Source organism: Aquila chrysaetos, chromosome 3, assembly GCF_900496995.4.
Source record: "Aquila chrysaetos chrysaetos chromosome 3, bAquChr1.4, whole genome shotgun sequence".
In the NCBI taxonomy this organism is placed as follows: domain Eukaryota; kingdom Metazoa; phylum Chordata; class Aves; order Accipitriformes; family Accipitridae; genus Aquila; species Aquila chrysaetos.
The window spans coordinates 3,378,591-3,395,309 of NC_044006.1; the positions used below are offsets into that span (position 1 = coordinate 3,378,591).

At 45.2% G+C, this 16,719-nt stretch overlaps 1 protein-coding gene across 1 annotated transcript in view; it reads right to left on the minus strand.

The window, feature by feature from the left end:
• The window catches only part of COL9A3 (collagen type IX alpha 3 chain), a 41,394-nt gene extending 24,766 nt beyond the window's left edge, over positions 1-16,628 (minus strand). Inside the window, exons 1-11 of the mRNA XM_030008318.2 lie at positions 15,227-16,628; positions 14,604-15,105; positions 13,255-13,323; positions 8,664-8,699; positions 8,145-8,216; positions 7,290-7,343; positions 2,758-2,793; positions 2,134-2,157; positions 1,588-1,641; positions 858-911; positions 62-103 (exon numbers count right to left, since the gene is read on the minus strand). Coding sequence (XP_029864178.1) covers positions 62-103; positions 858-911; positions 1,588-1,641; positions 2,134-2,157; positions 2,758-2,793; positions 7,290-7,343; positions 8,145-8,216; positions 8,664-8,699; positions 13,255-13,323; positions 14,604-14,669 — 507 coding nt within the window. The 5' untranslated portion in view covers positions 14,670-15,105; positions 15,227-16,628. The remainder of the gene's footprint in view (positions 1-61; positions 104-857; positions 912-1,587; positions 1,642-2,133; positions 2,158-2,757; positions 2,794-7,289; positions 7,344-8,144; positions 8,217-8,663; positions 8,700-13,254; positions 13,324-14,603; positions 15,106-15,226) is intronic.
• Positions 16,629-16,719: the final 91 nt, after the last annotated feature.

Consider the following 16,719-nt stretch of genomic DNA (forward strand, 5'->3'; position numbering starts at 1 on the left):
GAAAAGCCACATCAGGGATTAAACCAAAAAATATTTTCATGCTACGTGAAGAAAAACCTACCTGAAGGTCCCCAACGCCATCAGGAAAGGAGCCTGGAAGACCCTGCAATTCATGACACGTGGTCTTTTTAAATATATCAAGACAAACACCGGGAGAAAATACAATTTCTGGAAAACACGCTTTACAGACCCAGCTCAGTTGGATCAGCATGAGGCAGATACCCAGCCCCACAGCATAAAATGCAGCTCCTGAGCCCAGAGCATTATGAGCAGCACCAGTCCTCAAAACAGACATGTCAGGGGTGTAATTAGCTTCTGGAGATGCACAGCTGAACTTGGGGAAGAGCCTTGAGCCTTAGGTGATGAAGGCAGCAGTTTGAGAAGAGCAGCTGTGCCTGGCTCTCCTTCGGGCCAGGGAAGTTCCTTGGGAAACACGTCCCTACCCCTCCAACCCTTCAGAGATACCGCAGCAAACCCAAAACAGAGACTTGCTGGTTTCAAGCCCCCTTTGCTGGCCCCTACAAGAACACATCGTGATCCAAGCAATCACACGAACCTGGAGAGAACAGAAAGCCCATCCTGCGATCTGCCTATGCCATAAAGCCTGGATGTCATTGGGTTCCTCAACCCCCACAGCACAGACGATAAACAGGAGATAATCAACACACCAAAGTGCAGCCAGTGAAAAGTCACTGCTCTCCTTGGGGCACGGTGTTTACGGCCTGCTGAAACCTAGCCCGGAAAGGCAGCGCTCAAAGCAATGGCAGCAAATAAAACGCGTACGTTCTGGCAGCAAGAAGAAAATTCTGGACTCCCCACGGGAATTTTCTCACATTTATTTGCAAGTCTCAACTTACGGGAGGTCCGGGTGGTCCAGGTGGCCCTGGGAATCCTGGCAGACCAAAGGGACCCTAAAAAGAGTGAAAAATAATAAAAATTCCCCTTCTTAACCATTTAAATGAAAATGCGAAAGGAAAGGAAGGGTGGCTACCAAATACCATTGCGTATTTGTGAATATGGGGCAAGATATCTCTAATGGGACTAAACTGCACCTTTCCTTCTGCAGAGGCTTCTATGACTGCAAAGAGAAGAGCAGATGCATATGCAAGCATAGGGATTAGGACAGAAGAACATATCCCTGCACCTACATCCCTGTTCCACTGGCTCTGTACCTCTCCCTCCGGTGGAGCTGTGGGCACCCAAAAATGATGGTATGCTTCTGCAGAATGGGCTTGCTCAGATCAGACCCATCCTGTTCAGTAGCTTCTTTTGAGGATGCTGAAAGTACACGTCAGCTGGTAACTGACCCCTGTTCTTGTGACATCGGCTGCTCTTTTGTCCTTACCCATAGTCGGTAAAGGAAGATACGGCTGCAAGCAGTTGCACACCTTTGGCATTGCACTGGTTGACTGGGGTGATCCTACACAAGCTGATACAAGGAATAGCATTGCCCACAGGCGTTTGTAGAGCTTGCAGTGTCTTACGCATCACGCTTCCAGAATGGGGTAAGAGACCAGAAATGAACCTCATTCTTCTGTGGTTGTGGCACAATCAGTAAATGAGGATCAAATTGTAGGAGAAACTCACAGGAGGACCCCGAAATCCATTTCCACCTGGGAGCCCACTGGGTCCTGGAGGCCCCTGTTGAACAGAGAGAAGATCCTTACACCCGTGGCGACCTCCCATAGCTGCCAAAGCCCAGGGGCAAACAAACAGTCTGGCTGTCTTCAGTTGTCTAACCCCCCCCGAGGAGCTCAATGCTGCACCCAGACAATCACTTTACCAACACACATCTTTCTTTTTGCTCCACCTTCCCACAGAGCACGCTCTCGTCAATGTTTTGTGTTGCCAAAATCTGTCCCATCTGACACAGGGCAGCTCTGAGATACCCCAGGAACCCACCAAACAAAAGCTGCCCCAGAACTGGTGGTTTCCAGCAATTACAAGGCTGCTGTGCCTTGAATTTACACCAGCGCCAGCTTCCCTGGGGTCACGGTAAGCATAAAAATGCACAAAGCTGCCGACGCAGGAGAGGGACCCAAGGCCTGGGGTGGGTTTGTAACACTCAGAATATCCAATAAAGCTAGTATACTAATTTAAACCTCTTTTTCAAAAAAGAGCCTCATTACTTACTGGAGGTCCTGGTAGTCCTTTGCCCTGGAAACAACATTTGAAACAGTAAAAGATCACTTTGAAACTGAACATACAGGAAGAAAGCAAACCTCAGAAACTGCTGCTTAATTTTTTTTAAGTTACCTTAGCACTCCCCTGTCCCCAATTATTGTAATTTGCAATCAGAGCAGTGCTGGAGTCTTAATGAATCCTTTTGTTGCCTCTAATAATTTGTATTCCCTTTACATCGCTGTTACCTACGAGACATCTCTAAGTAAAGCCACATACGGTGATGTGACAATGGGGCACAGACATTTATGAAGACAACATTCTAGTTTATCTACTTTTCCTTTTTTTTTTCCTTTTATTAGACATTATCTAAATGTCTAATAATCTTGATAGCATTTGATATATGCTAGTCTTTATCCCAAGCTGGCTTGCTTTTAACAACTCAGAGACTAAGAACAGGCCCTGTGTTACCAGAACAGGTCATACATACATATTTAAACACTTCAAACAATATTTTCACTCATTCAGGCTTTGATCCCTTTGTTTGGGATACAAGGCTTCCCGTCTTCTCTTGGTGATTGTTTTAGCATAATATTACAAACCATCTTTACATATGCCCTTCTAGGGGTTACTTACAGCTGGTCCAGGTGGCCCGGCAGGTCCTAATGCACCCTGCAGGAAAAAAACAGAGTGCAAATTAGCAGGGATAAACCAGAAACTCCCACATGGGTAGACACCAATGCTTGCTCTTCTTGACACCAGTCTTTGTTTGAAAACTCCAGCAGTGTCTTACAGTAACAGCACACAGCTGGAGATGCTCAGCTGAATTCACAAATATAAGGACAAAAGCTTATGGATAATGACTCTGTCATTCCTGATTAATTACTTGATTAAAGAGCATTTTAAGATAGTAGGGATGGATGTTCAGAACTGGCCCCAGTAACTTTCTTCACCATTTGCTGGTCAAGAGAGGAGAGACTAAAACATGAGCTGTCCTAAAAGACAAATAGATACTTCTGCAAGTCACAGCTGGCCTCAGATTAGTCTCCATGAATATCTAAAGGTTCATAAATTGAATTTCATCCATTTGAAATATTCTCATTCATAATACATTCATATTGTAGATCCAATGACTAAATTATCTGAAGCTATTTACAAGATTTGGACTCATTCTAGCGAATTTATTAATTCATACATTTTCCCTTCAAGCAAAGACAAAGATTTGGCAGCTTCTGCCTCTTCACTAGCTTCCTTGGCAAATACCCAATCTCCTTTTCCCAGTTTGCGTTCTTACTCTTAAGCTTAACTAGAGTTTGGTGAGCTCTTATGTCTTAGAATAGAATTAAGTTATTCTTGAAGTTGTTACATTCCTGCTTAACTGAAGACAGTAAGACAGACAGACCTTCTTAATCCCTTTGCTGCATTGCAAAGATGCCACCATTGGCTGGTAGACTGTAAAATTAATTATAGGTAGTAATTCTGAAACAGAAAGTAAATGCAAATATAAAAATGAACAAAAAACCCCAGTGTGGTGGGTTGACCTTGGCCAGCAGCCATTAAGATATCTCCAAGAGATACCGGGTGTGCGTTGCTGCCTGATGCTCTCGGGTCTGAGAGCCTCCTCAGAAAACAGCTGTTGCTGCGACAGGGAAAGAAAAGCAGAGGCAGGCAGCTGATCAGAGTAGACCGATTTTGTCACTCCTTTTAAAAAGCCAAAAGAAAAAAGAAAAGGGGAAAAAAAAAAAAGTGCAGAATTGCCAGTGTAATTTGCGATGGATGATAAATAAAATAATAGTTTGCTCAACAGCACTGATGCAGCTGTCACGGTGAGTTTCTCTAAGCTGTGCTGACACTCAGGCGCTGCAGAAGAGCCGTGTTGTTCTCAAGGCCCTGCCGCAGACAGCTCTTTGCTTGCATTTGGGTTGTTTTCAGCTGATGTTGCTCTCTGATAAAGGCAGAACTTAAAATAGTAAGTGAGAAGGTGACAGATTTAAACACAGAACAAACCATGTTGTTACTCATGGACTGCATTAAACTAGTGCCAGCAAAATCCTCATCTCTTTGTGCAGGGGACAAAGAGCAATTACAGCATGAGGCTTCCCCAGCCTCTCACCAGCCAGATTGCCCAAACCTTTTTTCCAAACATTCTCAAAACACTGCACAGAAACATCTCGAGAATGATGTCCGGAGCTGGAATTAAATGGTATCTACCCCTAGGACCACGAGAACAAGGCAGATGGATAGACCTAGGAAATATCCCAATACACTGCTGTTTAACGTGACCCCAGGGATGACGCCAGCCCTTTCCTAATGTTCTGCGTACCAAATGAGATTAGAAATATTTTCACTTGTTAAGCTTAAGGAGAAACATACAGTGGACCCAAGGCCTCATTAAGAGCAGCCTTGTGAGGAGAGGACTATAATCCAATAAAAATCAACTCTGCGGCAAATGTCAGCTCATTCATTTCTCTTGCTGCAGGTTACTCTGCTTTTCTGATGCCAAACTACTGACGGTTGTAAGGGACAAGCTGGGATCTCCTCCTGCAAAGAAAACATTGAATTCCTGGCACCTACTGACTTATACCCTAATCCTGACCCCACCGAAACCAGCCGCATAGCCCCTTTCTGCTTTAGCCAGCATGCCAAAAGGTTAGCAGAGTACCCAAAGTGTCCAGCGTTGGCACTTTACTCTCTTTAATTTTGGTATCTTTGAGGGTTTAAGGTGCAGCACGCAGCAGTGAACATTCCTGGTACAGTAAAAGATCACTGAGTCCCTGAGCAAGCTGACGTGACTCCATTAAGTTCAAAGGAGAGACTCTAATTTACACCTCGATTTTAATAACATTGTCTGACTCAACTCATTCTCCTGGTAACAATGTTCTTTCTCTTTTGATTAGAAAAGAATCTCACCATAATTTTTCACTTTAAAGTAATATACTTTATGAATATACAACTATGGAGCAAATACTTGATTAATATGACATTCATAAATAAATATGAATAATTATGTTTTCCTCATTGCTTATTGAGTAAAGCACCAAACTTCAAAATGGCCTTTGAAAACTTTCCAGTGAAGGACACCAGTATCTAGCACTGAGTTCAGAACCCAGCTCATTCCTGGCTAAAAATAAAGGATTTTTTTTTTAATTGGAAAAACAAGTAGGCTTGATCTAATCAGTTTGTAAGCAGGACCATGAGAAGAGCTAATGGATGCTGACAGCAACAGGAGATATTTAAGATAAAAACCATTTTGGTATGCTGCCTTCACAGTACTGGTCAGACATGAATCACTGTTGGACTGATGAAGCATGGCATATAGAGGAAAAGAAACGTTTAGCAATAATGTATTACTAAAAACTGTCTTCCATGAGCCCACTTCCATATGCTAAACACCTTCGCTTTCAGACACTCCAGAAAAATATGCTTATTTAGAAGAAGTCATAGTGTTAAGCATGAATTCAATCCCACAACAGTAAGTAGACACCTGTTTATTTCAGTGATTCCTGGGAGACTGAAATATGTTCTACGAGTTGGGGAGAAGAAAGAAAGCTGGGATAACAATGCTGTCTTTTCAGAGTGCTAAAACTTTTAGAGGTTTTCCTTTTCTGGGCTTTTATTAGACCAATTAAAACAATTATCCAGATGGACCACTGACCTTGAAAAGCTCCCATAAATGACAACAGGTCCCAAGTTTGCCCCATGCTGACAGATTGAGTTACAAGACATGGGAAAGCACATCAAATCAGAGCATGTAGTTACAGTAACTGTGTTTGTGTGCTTCTACTAAACAGCTGAAGAGGAAGTTCTTGTGCCCAGAAATTATCTGCTCAATTACCCTGCAAACTAGGAGCTTGTGTGCTAAAGTGGGCATGGGCAAATACTACCACTGAACATAAAAAAGGGGCACAAAACGGCTCACAGTCTTCTGCGTGTGGTCCTGAACTTTTCTATTTTAAAAACCAGGGCTCAGTTCCCAGAAGGTGCTGGACTCTTGCCACAGACTGTCTGAGAGTGGTCAGGATTTTACAGCCCTGGATCTCTGGGGAGAAAGATGGGCACGAGGAAAAGCAAAGGAGATGGTTTTTAGTGCAGTGCCGATGGACGGAGGCTTGGAGCTGTGAACAAGACGCTTGGGTCCTGCCACTCAAATTCCCCAGTGGCCAAGCGAACTTTGCCTTGCACATGGGAAAGGAAGAAGAGCGTATCAAAGATACATGGCTCTATCACTCAACCCTTTAACTAAATGAGACAACTCACAGAGTTTTGAGCTCTGGGTAACTAGTTGAGGCAACAAATGGATTATTGGGATATACCGAACATGTTAGAAAAGTCCACCTTTTTTAACCTCTGCCCGCTGTGATGTGTGTTCAGCCCATCACTGCAGCCTCGAGTTCAAGAGACCAGTAAATCAGCTCTGGATACAAGCCTTATCTTCCCATGCTGGGAGACAGGAAAATAGTCATGCTGGATAAACATCTGTGCTGAATGGCTCACTAATGTTTAGTTCTTAATGTCACAAGGAGGCCCAAGTGCCTTTCTGGCCCCGTTGTAGATGATCTGAAGGACATCTGTAACATCTCAGGGAATCATTTCTCTGTCCCTGTGGTGCCCCTTAGCAGAGCTGTAATATGCAAGAAGCAAGAAAAACCCTCTTATTTCTTGCTATGCTGGCAGGAGAAGTTTATGCCAAAGCAACTAATAATGTCAACCATATGGACAGCCCCAGAATTTACAAAAGGCAAAAGTTTAAACAGTTAACACACAGTAGCAGTAATCATAAACATAACAGAGCTGGGTACTCAGACTGCACATAAAAGCCAAAATAGCTTCACTTTGATAAACTTCGTAATTAAGTCTATCGACTGCTTCAAGGAACTTCTTAGATACTCAAAATATCACCAGAGCTGTTCTGCACTGGCACTCCCACCACTGAGGCTATCCAAGCCCATTCAAAGCCATGTGAAAGAAAGATGGATCTCACACCCTGCCTAACGAAAAGCCATCTGGGGCTTCATTTCAAGGGTCCAAGTATTCTGCAAGGGTGTATGGATAAATACGCCATAGTAATCAACGCTTGAATGTCACCAATTTACAAAGGAATGAGAAATCATCAATCAATCAGTGACAAAGCTCATTTAAAGGGACTTAGAATCTAATGTGGTACTCACACGGTCTCCTGGAGGCCCATTTGGGCCAGGTGGGCCATCAGTTCCTGTTAAACCCTGTAAAAAACAAAAAACCAAAAAAACCTAAGTGTGAAAACAGAGAAATACAGTAAGAAGAGCTACAGCAAGTCCCTGTCACTGTCATCAGCACAAATCATCTGGATGCCAAGCTCTCAGGAAAGCCTAACTATTTTATTTCTCTCTGTAATTAATCACAAAGGAAAGGACCAGAAACAAATTATCAGTACTGTGCCCTGTGCATTTAAGTGTGGATGAACAGCACCAAGTAGTCTTGTTACTGGTGTTTACTGAGTTGCAGCTTAGCTGTGGAAGCTGACTGAACGCTTCCTCTCGGCTGGTGCAGAAGAAAATGTGCTGGCTAAAACTTTACCCCTGCTCAGCTACCGTGGCAGTAAGTTGGTAAGCTGGGAAAACTTGACCGTGGGCAGTCACTTGTCCAGGGCTGTAGGGCAAATCCCAGGCCAGCGACCAGCAAGCCTCAGCTAGTAAGTGCGGCTGGATTTCTGAATTGACGCTCAATGGGTTTGCTCCAGAAATGTCAGCTGCTGCCTGTATTTCTGCAGACTTGCCCAGCGCACCTCTGAAGAACTGCCATGTTTCATTGTAAGAGTGCTGTCCTATCAGTTACGCATCTCAAAATTGTTCTTATAGTCCTTAGTTCAATCAAGGGATGCTTTCAACTCTAAATTTCTCCTGAAACGCAAAACATACATGTAGATCCAGGACCTAGTTTGCTTCTCCAGTAGACATAGAGAAAGTTGATGAGAGACTTCAGGAAAACACCCACACCTATGTGAAATATTTAAAAGATCTAAGAGAAGATGACAAAATACTCACATCCACTCCAGGAAGGCCAGGCAACCCGGCTTCACCAGCTGCTCCAGGCTTCCCTGGTGCACCTTTTGGCCCCTAAATCAGATAAACAGGCAATTATTTTTAACATACTAACAAGAGAAACGTGGCGTGTGCTGCTACAGGCTACAAGATGGAAGTTAATTTGTTTATGCGTTAATCTTACACCGTGCAACACGGAAGAATTCCTGCAGAGAGATGAAACTTGCCATGAATCCATATCCAAATCCTAATTAATTAATTTCAGTGCTTTGGCTCAGTTCCACACACAGTTACTCATAAGCTGTTCCTAGTAGAGGGGTAGAAAGGGATGGGGTAAGTAGCCCAAACCAAATTGCTGTACCACCTGGTACAATTTTGAGCACCCCTTGGCAGACTGAGGAGCTGAAGCAGACTCAGACCAATGCTGCAAATCAAGAGGAAAGTGAGCCAGTAAGTCTTAGCTCTTACAACGTGACCTTCTCAAAAGGATGAGCAAGTCAACGTCAACGAGAAAATACTCACTGGTGGGCCTGGCAAACCAGGAGGGCCCGGCTCTCCCTAAATGAAAGAGAAAAGACATCAGTGTTAGTGCTGAACCTCTTTCTGTTGACTTTTTGCAACAACAGTGTTCCCAACTGTCATAGCACTCAAGTCTCCCTTCATGCCCACTCCAAGCTTTACCACCCTCAGTCTTATGAAGCTGATGCTCTAGATCCTGCTACCCCCTAAAGCAGGATGAACTTGGGTGGCCTTTTCCACCTCTACAATAGCAGATTTGGTGAAACCCACATCCTCAGCCTCCCAAAGAGAACCAGTGCTTCTCAGTGGTGCCCAGCACCTCCAACTTTTTCCAGGTATACTTAGAAATTATTTTCACTTGGGCTTGTCTGCAAGTGGGGCAGAGAGGAAGCTGGATGGCCATCGAGGCTTTCAAACATCTTCCTGATGAAACAGAGGGACACAATGATAAGCTTCCAGGTATCCAGGACACAGTATGAAACTGTGCTACTACCAGGAGTTGGGGACCATCAGAAAGTGAAGAATGAACAAACTGCCTACAATGATTTCCTTCATATGACTAAACTTTGACAGGAAAAGCAAATGAACAAAGCCCCCAGCTGATTTCCACCCAACTCAATTGCACAATCTGGATTTAACCCAATTTTTATAAAATATTTCAAAAGTGCTCATTTTTTCCTATCCTAATGGAAAGCAACTTTTAAGAACAGCATTAAAGGTGTTTGGAAGACAATATGTAAGAAGTCTTTGAATCACTCCTTCTAGCTCAGCCAGCTGTAACATCATTCAGGAGCTTGCATGGACCCCAGACAACAAGATATTTGTGTTTTATTGTTAGCCCCCAAAAGAAGCAATCATCTGTGACTAGCAGGAGCTTGACTGGAGCTTGGTTTCCCATCTCATCCCACAGAAAATCACTTTGTGTCCCAGTTTCAGATGTCTGCATGGTACCCTCCTCTCCTGGCTTTAGGATAAGTACACTAAATATTGTGAGAGGTTCAGGTATTGTGGGCGAGCAGAGGGGAAGGGGCATGTTGATACCCTGGAAGAAAAAACATCCATATGGAAAAAGGGTGGTTATTAACAGAGCAAGGCTAGAAATAACACCATCCCCACCGTGGGCCTCATAATTAGGCGTTAGAAGGCAGTAAGAAAAGTTGTGGAATTTATAGCACGTTTCTATATTTACTGCGTCGGCAACTGTGAAGTCTGTGGGCAAAACTCTCGCGACTGGCTGCCTTGATTTGCTCAGGCAAGGATTTATGTACTGCACTGGTGACCGATCAATGCACAGACCAGAGGGTCATTGAACAGAGGGATCTTTATGCTCTGTCTTGCTGAAGCTGTCCTTTGCCCACAGATTTTCCATAAATAGTTATCATTATCATAGGTGGGGAAGGTCCCCTGCCAAGGAAATGAAAGGAGCAGTTCTTTTGCAATGAATGGTTTGAAAAGGCAGCTAGAAATGGCAGTAGAAGTGGTTTACTCTCTTCTCCATTGCTGGAGATTGCCAGCCCCTTGCATTTTTTCTTGCCTGTGTGGCGGTAATCCATACAGCAAGGTCACGGCGTCAGCAAAGGCTGTTTGGGACCATCTGAAACCTTGATCCTGCCATCGTGGACCCCTGCAGGACTCTGCAGGAGCACCAGAACTTCAGTCAGCTGAATCAAAAGCCTAATCAGTGTTTATACCCCTAATGCCAGATCACTGGGAATTAGAGGCAAAAGCTGTCAGCAAAAGGAAATGCTCTCCTGGTGCTACGCGAGAGGGAAGGAAGTTTACTCTTTCTTAGCAAGTCAAGCCAGGAGACGGAAAGTGGGGGGAAAAAAAAAAAGCTTGATTTTTGAGAAGTGACAATTGCTTATTAGCAATTTGGGGAATTACATCCCCAGAAATAATTCACAGGAACTTGTCACTAATTCTTTTGATCATAACATGCTGTTTCTATTCTTGGGAGGGAGAGATTTTGCTTGTTACCGAGTATAAAACGTGAAGCATGTAAAAGGCTATAATTATAAAATATTTCAGAGGGACTTAATGTTGCAGCTCCCACCGAAAGGCAGGAACAAAAGCAGGAGCTTCTAGAAATTGTGCTTATGGGGTTCATCCAAGGTTTGTTCAGAGATATCCTGAATAATTCAGCTGTATGTTATGCATCGCTCACTGCTCACAGCCAACGGTAAGGGACTGCTGAACACCTCGGCAGCACTCATCCAGCTCAAAAAGCGTTCAGCGACTCTTCCCACACAGCCTTCATCCAATGCCGTCTGTGAAGACGACCCAGCTGGAGTGGCTTACAGAGTTCAGGGAACTTGCATAGGTACGGTCCAGAAAAGTTCTGATTGTGCTTTAAAAAGAAGTCTCATCACTAAAGAAAAAAAAAAAATAGAATAATGGTTTCATTCTTTGCAGTGGTAGAATTGACACTACCACTCAGGCTCCACACCATCCTCTCCATGCAGCACTATGAAAATGTAGAGCAGTGTTGGATTTTATATGCCATAATTTTTTAGAAGGTACTGCCAGAAAAACAGTAGCCCTTAAACCGGGAAGCTGTATGACCATGCCTAACACAAGCCACAGCTCTGAATCTCTTCTCCTATGCAATTCCTTAAAGGACTAAATGTCCTGTTGAATAGCAGAAACCATCCTGGAGCCTGTCCCTGAACGGCTGGACCACCTCGTATGAACCGGGCACCCGACAACCTATATCCATAGAAGGGATGTAGATAAAGTCTGTTCAAATGAGAGACTATTTCTGCATAGCCAAAACTCCAGCCTCAAGCTGGGACTGCAAGACTCGACACCTTAAATACTTTACTCAGCTGTTTGATTTATTAGGACTAAGTTCTTCATATTAATTAGATGTTGCTATTTGGTCCTGTCCCACAGGGAGCCTTCCGAAGTTTTTAGCAGTGGATTAAAGGGCGCAGGTTCACGTGACCAACATCTCCCCGGGCTCCTGTTTCCAAGAGCAATCAGAAGTGATGCTGGTACTGTTCCAGAATTAAGGGGTGAAATATCCTGTAGAAAGCAGGAACTGAACGACACAATTACAGGGATTTGTTTCTTTCCGATTGCCTGTATGCAGAAGTTGGTTATGACTTGAAGCCTGAAGGGCTTCGTCCCTCCCAAATTCTTCTTTTTCACTCTGTACAGAAAACACAGCCACCCCTTCCTGAAGCCCGCTGGCCACGCTGATGTCCTGGTGCAGTGACTCCACAGGCTCACTGCTGCGAACGTGAACATGTGTCCTTTCTCCTCTTCCAGGGTGTCCCCTCAAGCCTTTCATCACACCATGAAAAACAGCGGAGAGAAACCGTCGAGGTACCAGCTCTGAACTTTTCACGCTAAAAAGCCAGAGCGAGATTTTCAATAAACAGCCTCCATTAGTCGAAAGGACACTTTAGAGGAACGAGCTGCAAATCAATGAGGTTCTCTCTTCACACCAGCCTTACTCACAGAGCCACTATGAAAGCTCACCACTGAAGACAAAAAAGCTCCTTGTTCACCATATACCAGGGAACTCATATATCTTTTTTACCTTCTTATCCAAAAGAAAGTGACCTGCATGGAATGAATAATTTTTTTCAAGGTTGCTTAAAGGCCCAGTTCCAATAAACTTACTGCAGACAAACTTTAAAAGGCCCTGCCCTATTCCATAAGCAGCTTAGAGACAAGCGCTACTCAAACTGAGTATTGAAGCAGGAATCCAGCCTTCTGCGTTTGATGTGGTCGTGTTGAAGGTCCATCTGATGCTCTTTTTATCCATTGCCAACCACAGGACGCAATTCAGTCCTTATCCAACAGATGCACAGAAGCAAAATTTTTCATTTCTATGGAAACATCAATTAAAAGTTATAGGACAAGTTTTTTTTCTCCTCCAGTAAGTCCTGTGGTACATAGTCTTCTACCTCTGCAGGAGGTGTACGTATAAGGAACTGCCTGCTGAAATAAAGGGTGCCCATTTCATTTGCCTCTTGTGCCACTACAGGCAACTCATGTCTGGCAACACCCGAGCCAGATTCTGACCTCTCGCATGCCAACGTAAGTTAGGGATAGCCATACTGCCAATGTTGAAATAAAACCAATATAAGTAAGAGCAGTGTCCAGTGCTGCATATTTGAGTTTCTTGGAGCCTCTCTAGGAACATGGATGCTCTGAAGTGTCACATAAACCTCTCTCTGAACTACAGAACGTGTAATGACTCTGGCACACGTCGTACCCATGCACTCAACCTTACCTATTACATTCTCCTTCCTCCCTAGACACCAAAAGAGAAATACCCTGCTTTGCAAACAGGGTCACGAATCCCTGTGCATACACCAGTTTTGTCCTGAACTCTCTCTTGAGAGAGGGGACTGATCCTGCAAAGAACCTGAGGCCACTCAGCACCTCCACTCGCTGTTGTGACTCTTGCGGAAGGAGGTCTCTTGCGAGTAGGCTGGTTCTCCAGGTCCATCCGCCTCTGAAGGATGTCCCAAAGGCTGGGTCTCTGGAGAACAAGAGCAGCTTCTCTGCTCGGTTGGCTCTGCCTCTCCTCCACCCCTCGCCCTCCCTTGGCCGAGCCTGCCCTCTGCCGTAAGGCACTCACGTCGATGCCGTCCTTGCCAGATGGTCCAGGGGGTCCTCGTGGTCCAGGGGGGCCTTGTGGTCCTACTCTCTGAAAGGATTGGGGGAAAAAGAGAGAGAAGAGGGTTTTTTTGCATCAGAAAAAACATACGGGCTAAATCAGAAAGCAATGGCCAAGTCCTACAAGCTTATCCCTAAATCTGCACTAACCCTCCATCCCCCAGAGCCCCCCAGCATCCTGGGTGGACTCAGAGGAGCTCAGGAGCGGTGCAAGGCTCTTTGGAAAATGCTTTTGACTGAGCACATCCTCGGGGCTCCCAACTTGTTTAACTGGTGGCTTATGCTAGGAATCGGAGCTGGCCACTGGGCAGCAAATGGGTTTTGGTTGTATAGGAAACAGTTCTCACTGCCTACAGGCACATTTCATCTGGGGCAGAGGAGGAAATGCAAAGCCCACGGACAATAGGTGCCAAGTGCTTGGCATTAAAAATCAATTTATAGTCCCGGTCTGATGGGGTGATAGAAGAGCCAGGCAGACACCATTGCAGACAGAAGGAGAAAGGAAAAGTCTCCTCTCTGAGCAGGATACCATTTGAAAATCTGGGATTTTGGAGGAGGTCTGAGGTGGGGGGAAGGAAAGAAAGGTCCAATAAATGACTTCTGTATGGAGAGGGCTCCAGAGAGCAACTTGCTGTAGCTTCAGTGAACAAAGGTTTCATTGTAGAAGCAGCTCTGCTCGCAGCAGATGAGGGCAGCTCTGAATTCCCAAGCCAGACTGCAAAAATTCCTCACTAACACAATGAAAAACCTCACTGAGGAGTTACTTCCCCAGGCAATAATATTAACACCGTACAGGGAAGTTTAATGTAGCTTCACATCTGAAGTAAACATGGGTTAAATATGCTACAAGTGTAAAATCTGAAAATTGATTGAGGGAAGGAATAAGAAATTCTGATTCAGATGAAGACCCGTATCAGGAGATCAGTCTCATTGGCAACCATTACTCGATTGTAAAAGAAAACCGTTTCTCTCACATCAATAGATCAACAGGTCTCCCCTTTCCCAAGGCTTCCTCTCTTGTAACTGCAGTCCTGAATGGGAAGACAATACTTTTATGGAAAGGATAAAGCAGCAGTTTCTACACAGGAGGATACGATCTAAAAGCCTACCTACACAGGTACAAAACCAGATGCGCTTGTTAGGCACTCTCTGCATAACAGCACAAGCAACACACACGTTTTTAATAAACTTTAGACTCTAACAACTTGCCTATTGCCACATTTCATCCTGCAGGTAGAACACACGCAGATCACTACCTTTTTCCCTTACGGACTTTTTTCTTGAGCACAAGACATAAATGAGGCTTCTTACCTGAGCTGGTGTTGTGGCTAATAGCTGACATAGGAAGAGAAGCCCAAGAGCGGAGAATCCAGCCATGGTGCCCAGGCTCTGCCTCTCTTCGTTCCTCCTGGGCAGCTAAACCCTTTCTCCTCCGGGGTCCAGCAGATCCCTCCTCCTCCTCCTGGGTCTCAGCTTACAAACCAGAGACTCCTCGCCTCCAGATAAACCTGCGGCTCCAGCTGGAGGGGCAGAGCTCAGGAGCACAGGCAACGAGGGGCTGAGCTGGGAGGAGAGAGGAGGTTTGGGAAGGAGGTGGGAGAAGGAGGGGGAGCAGCAGTCAGTCGGGAAGAGAAGCTCTCATTCATGCCCCGCCGGGTAGCCCCAGCCTTGAGCAAACAGGGAGGGAGCCTAAGGAAGGGCCAGACTTGCAGACACACCGCAGGAGCAAAATTCGGCTGCTCCAGCCGGAGATACAAAGATGTTCCTTAGGTCTCATCCAGGCCATTTCTCAAAGCCCTTCACCACCTCAGTGCTGGACAGATAAAAAGCAACACAGAGCGAGAGTTATTCAGTGCCTGAGGCTACTTAACTTCACTAGAGAAATTAATATACCTGTAACGAGTGCAAGATGCACTACAGAGAAATGCACTTACTGCTTTGTGAGATGATTTAACAACTCTGGAAGTGTATTCACATCTGGGTTTTTTTTTTTTTGTCAGGGAGATCTAAAGAACGCCATCTGATTTCTTGAGAAAGAGATGAATCTTGACCAGAGAACAGATGATTGCAGACAGATACAAGGAGGAAGAAAAAAAGGAGAAACATTCCCAGAGACACAAAAAAAAAAAAAAAGGAAGAATTGCCTTTGAAATATTTGCAAGGAATGAACAGGATGACAGTTCCCAGCTAGGTGATCCCAAATGGCAATATATTCATGAAGAAACATCATCTGCAAATAGCTTCACGCTTCCCTTTATCGATTAAAGACAACTTCATCGAAAGCAGGGCTTGGAAGCAGAGAGGAACAGTGGCAAGATTCATCAGGAATGAAATAACACAGCTCATTGGGTTAGCAAGAGGAGAGCAGAAGTGGAAAAGCAAAGCTTAAAAAAATGAAATACCAGCTTTCAGTTTGGCATCCTTACGCCAGGAGGTTTATATGAGCACACAGTGCGTGCCTGTCCAGCTCCCCGGCAGCCAGTATTGCACCAACCTTGAACAGAGGGATAAAGGGCTCAAAGATTTACTAAGTTCCCACAAGATTTTGTGGAACAGGCAGCTGGGGCCAGAAAGGGAGCATGTGTCTGTATGCCTTCGGATGGCTTCAAAGTAAACTGAACGCTTTATTAGACACCACAAACCCCGCAGGAGAGCAGCGCAGTCGCAGGAACTGCTTTGCACAGAGCTTATACTTCTCTCCTTCACACTGAGGCCAACCGATGGCAAGAGAGAAGGCAAAGCGGATCCAAATTCCTCAGCCACACATGGCTCCTAGCGAGCCAGGGCTTGGAGGGCTGCTGCAAGCTGAGCTTGCTTATGACCAGCAAGGGAAGAGCCCTGTGAGTATTCAGCTTGAAGCCCACCCCGCAGAACAAGAGGAGGACCGCTCCTCCTCTCCTTCCACATCCCCAGGCAGAGGGAGCACAGCTGAAGGGACGCAGCGACTTACAGAAGTCATCACCACCAAGACAACCCTGCGTCCTGAAGGAAAAGGCCCGCAAGACTAAAGCCCCCATCTGCAGGCCAGGCAGCTGCCCTCCTGCCTGCTACTCAAAAGCAAAGTCCTTGTTCGCCCTACAAAGCATCACAACGCACGCTTGGGAGGATGGCAGCACAGAGCCGAGACAGGACATACTGAAATATTTCAAATTACATCATTAAACAAGCAGCAGGTGTCGGGGGGGTGTCTCTTCCCCACAAACATTCACTGGCCACGTTTTACAGCGGTGGAGGAAGACTTGATCGTCATCTCCACAAGGAACAAGCAGCAGGTTTATCTCAAGGTTCCTCTGCTTGGGAACGCTGGACAGCCCCGTGCACCCGCTCATTGGAGGTGCCCAAGCAACAGCAGATGGCTACAGGGGGTGGTGGTGGTGGGGCAGATTTATGGTCATGTCCTGCCCTCAGAGATGAAAAAAAACCCATA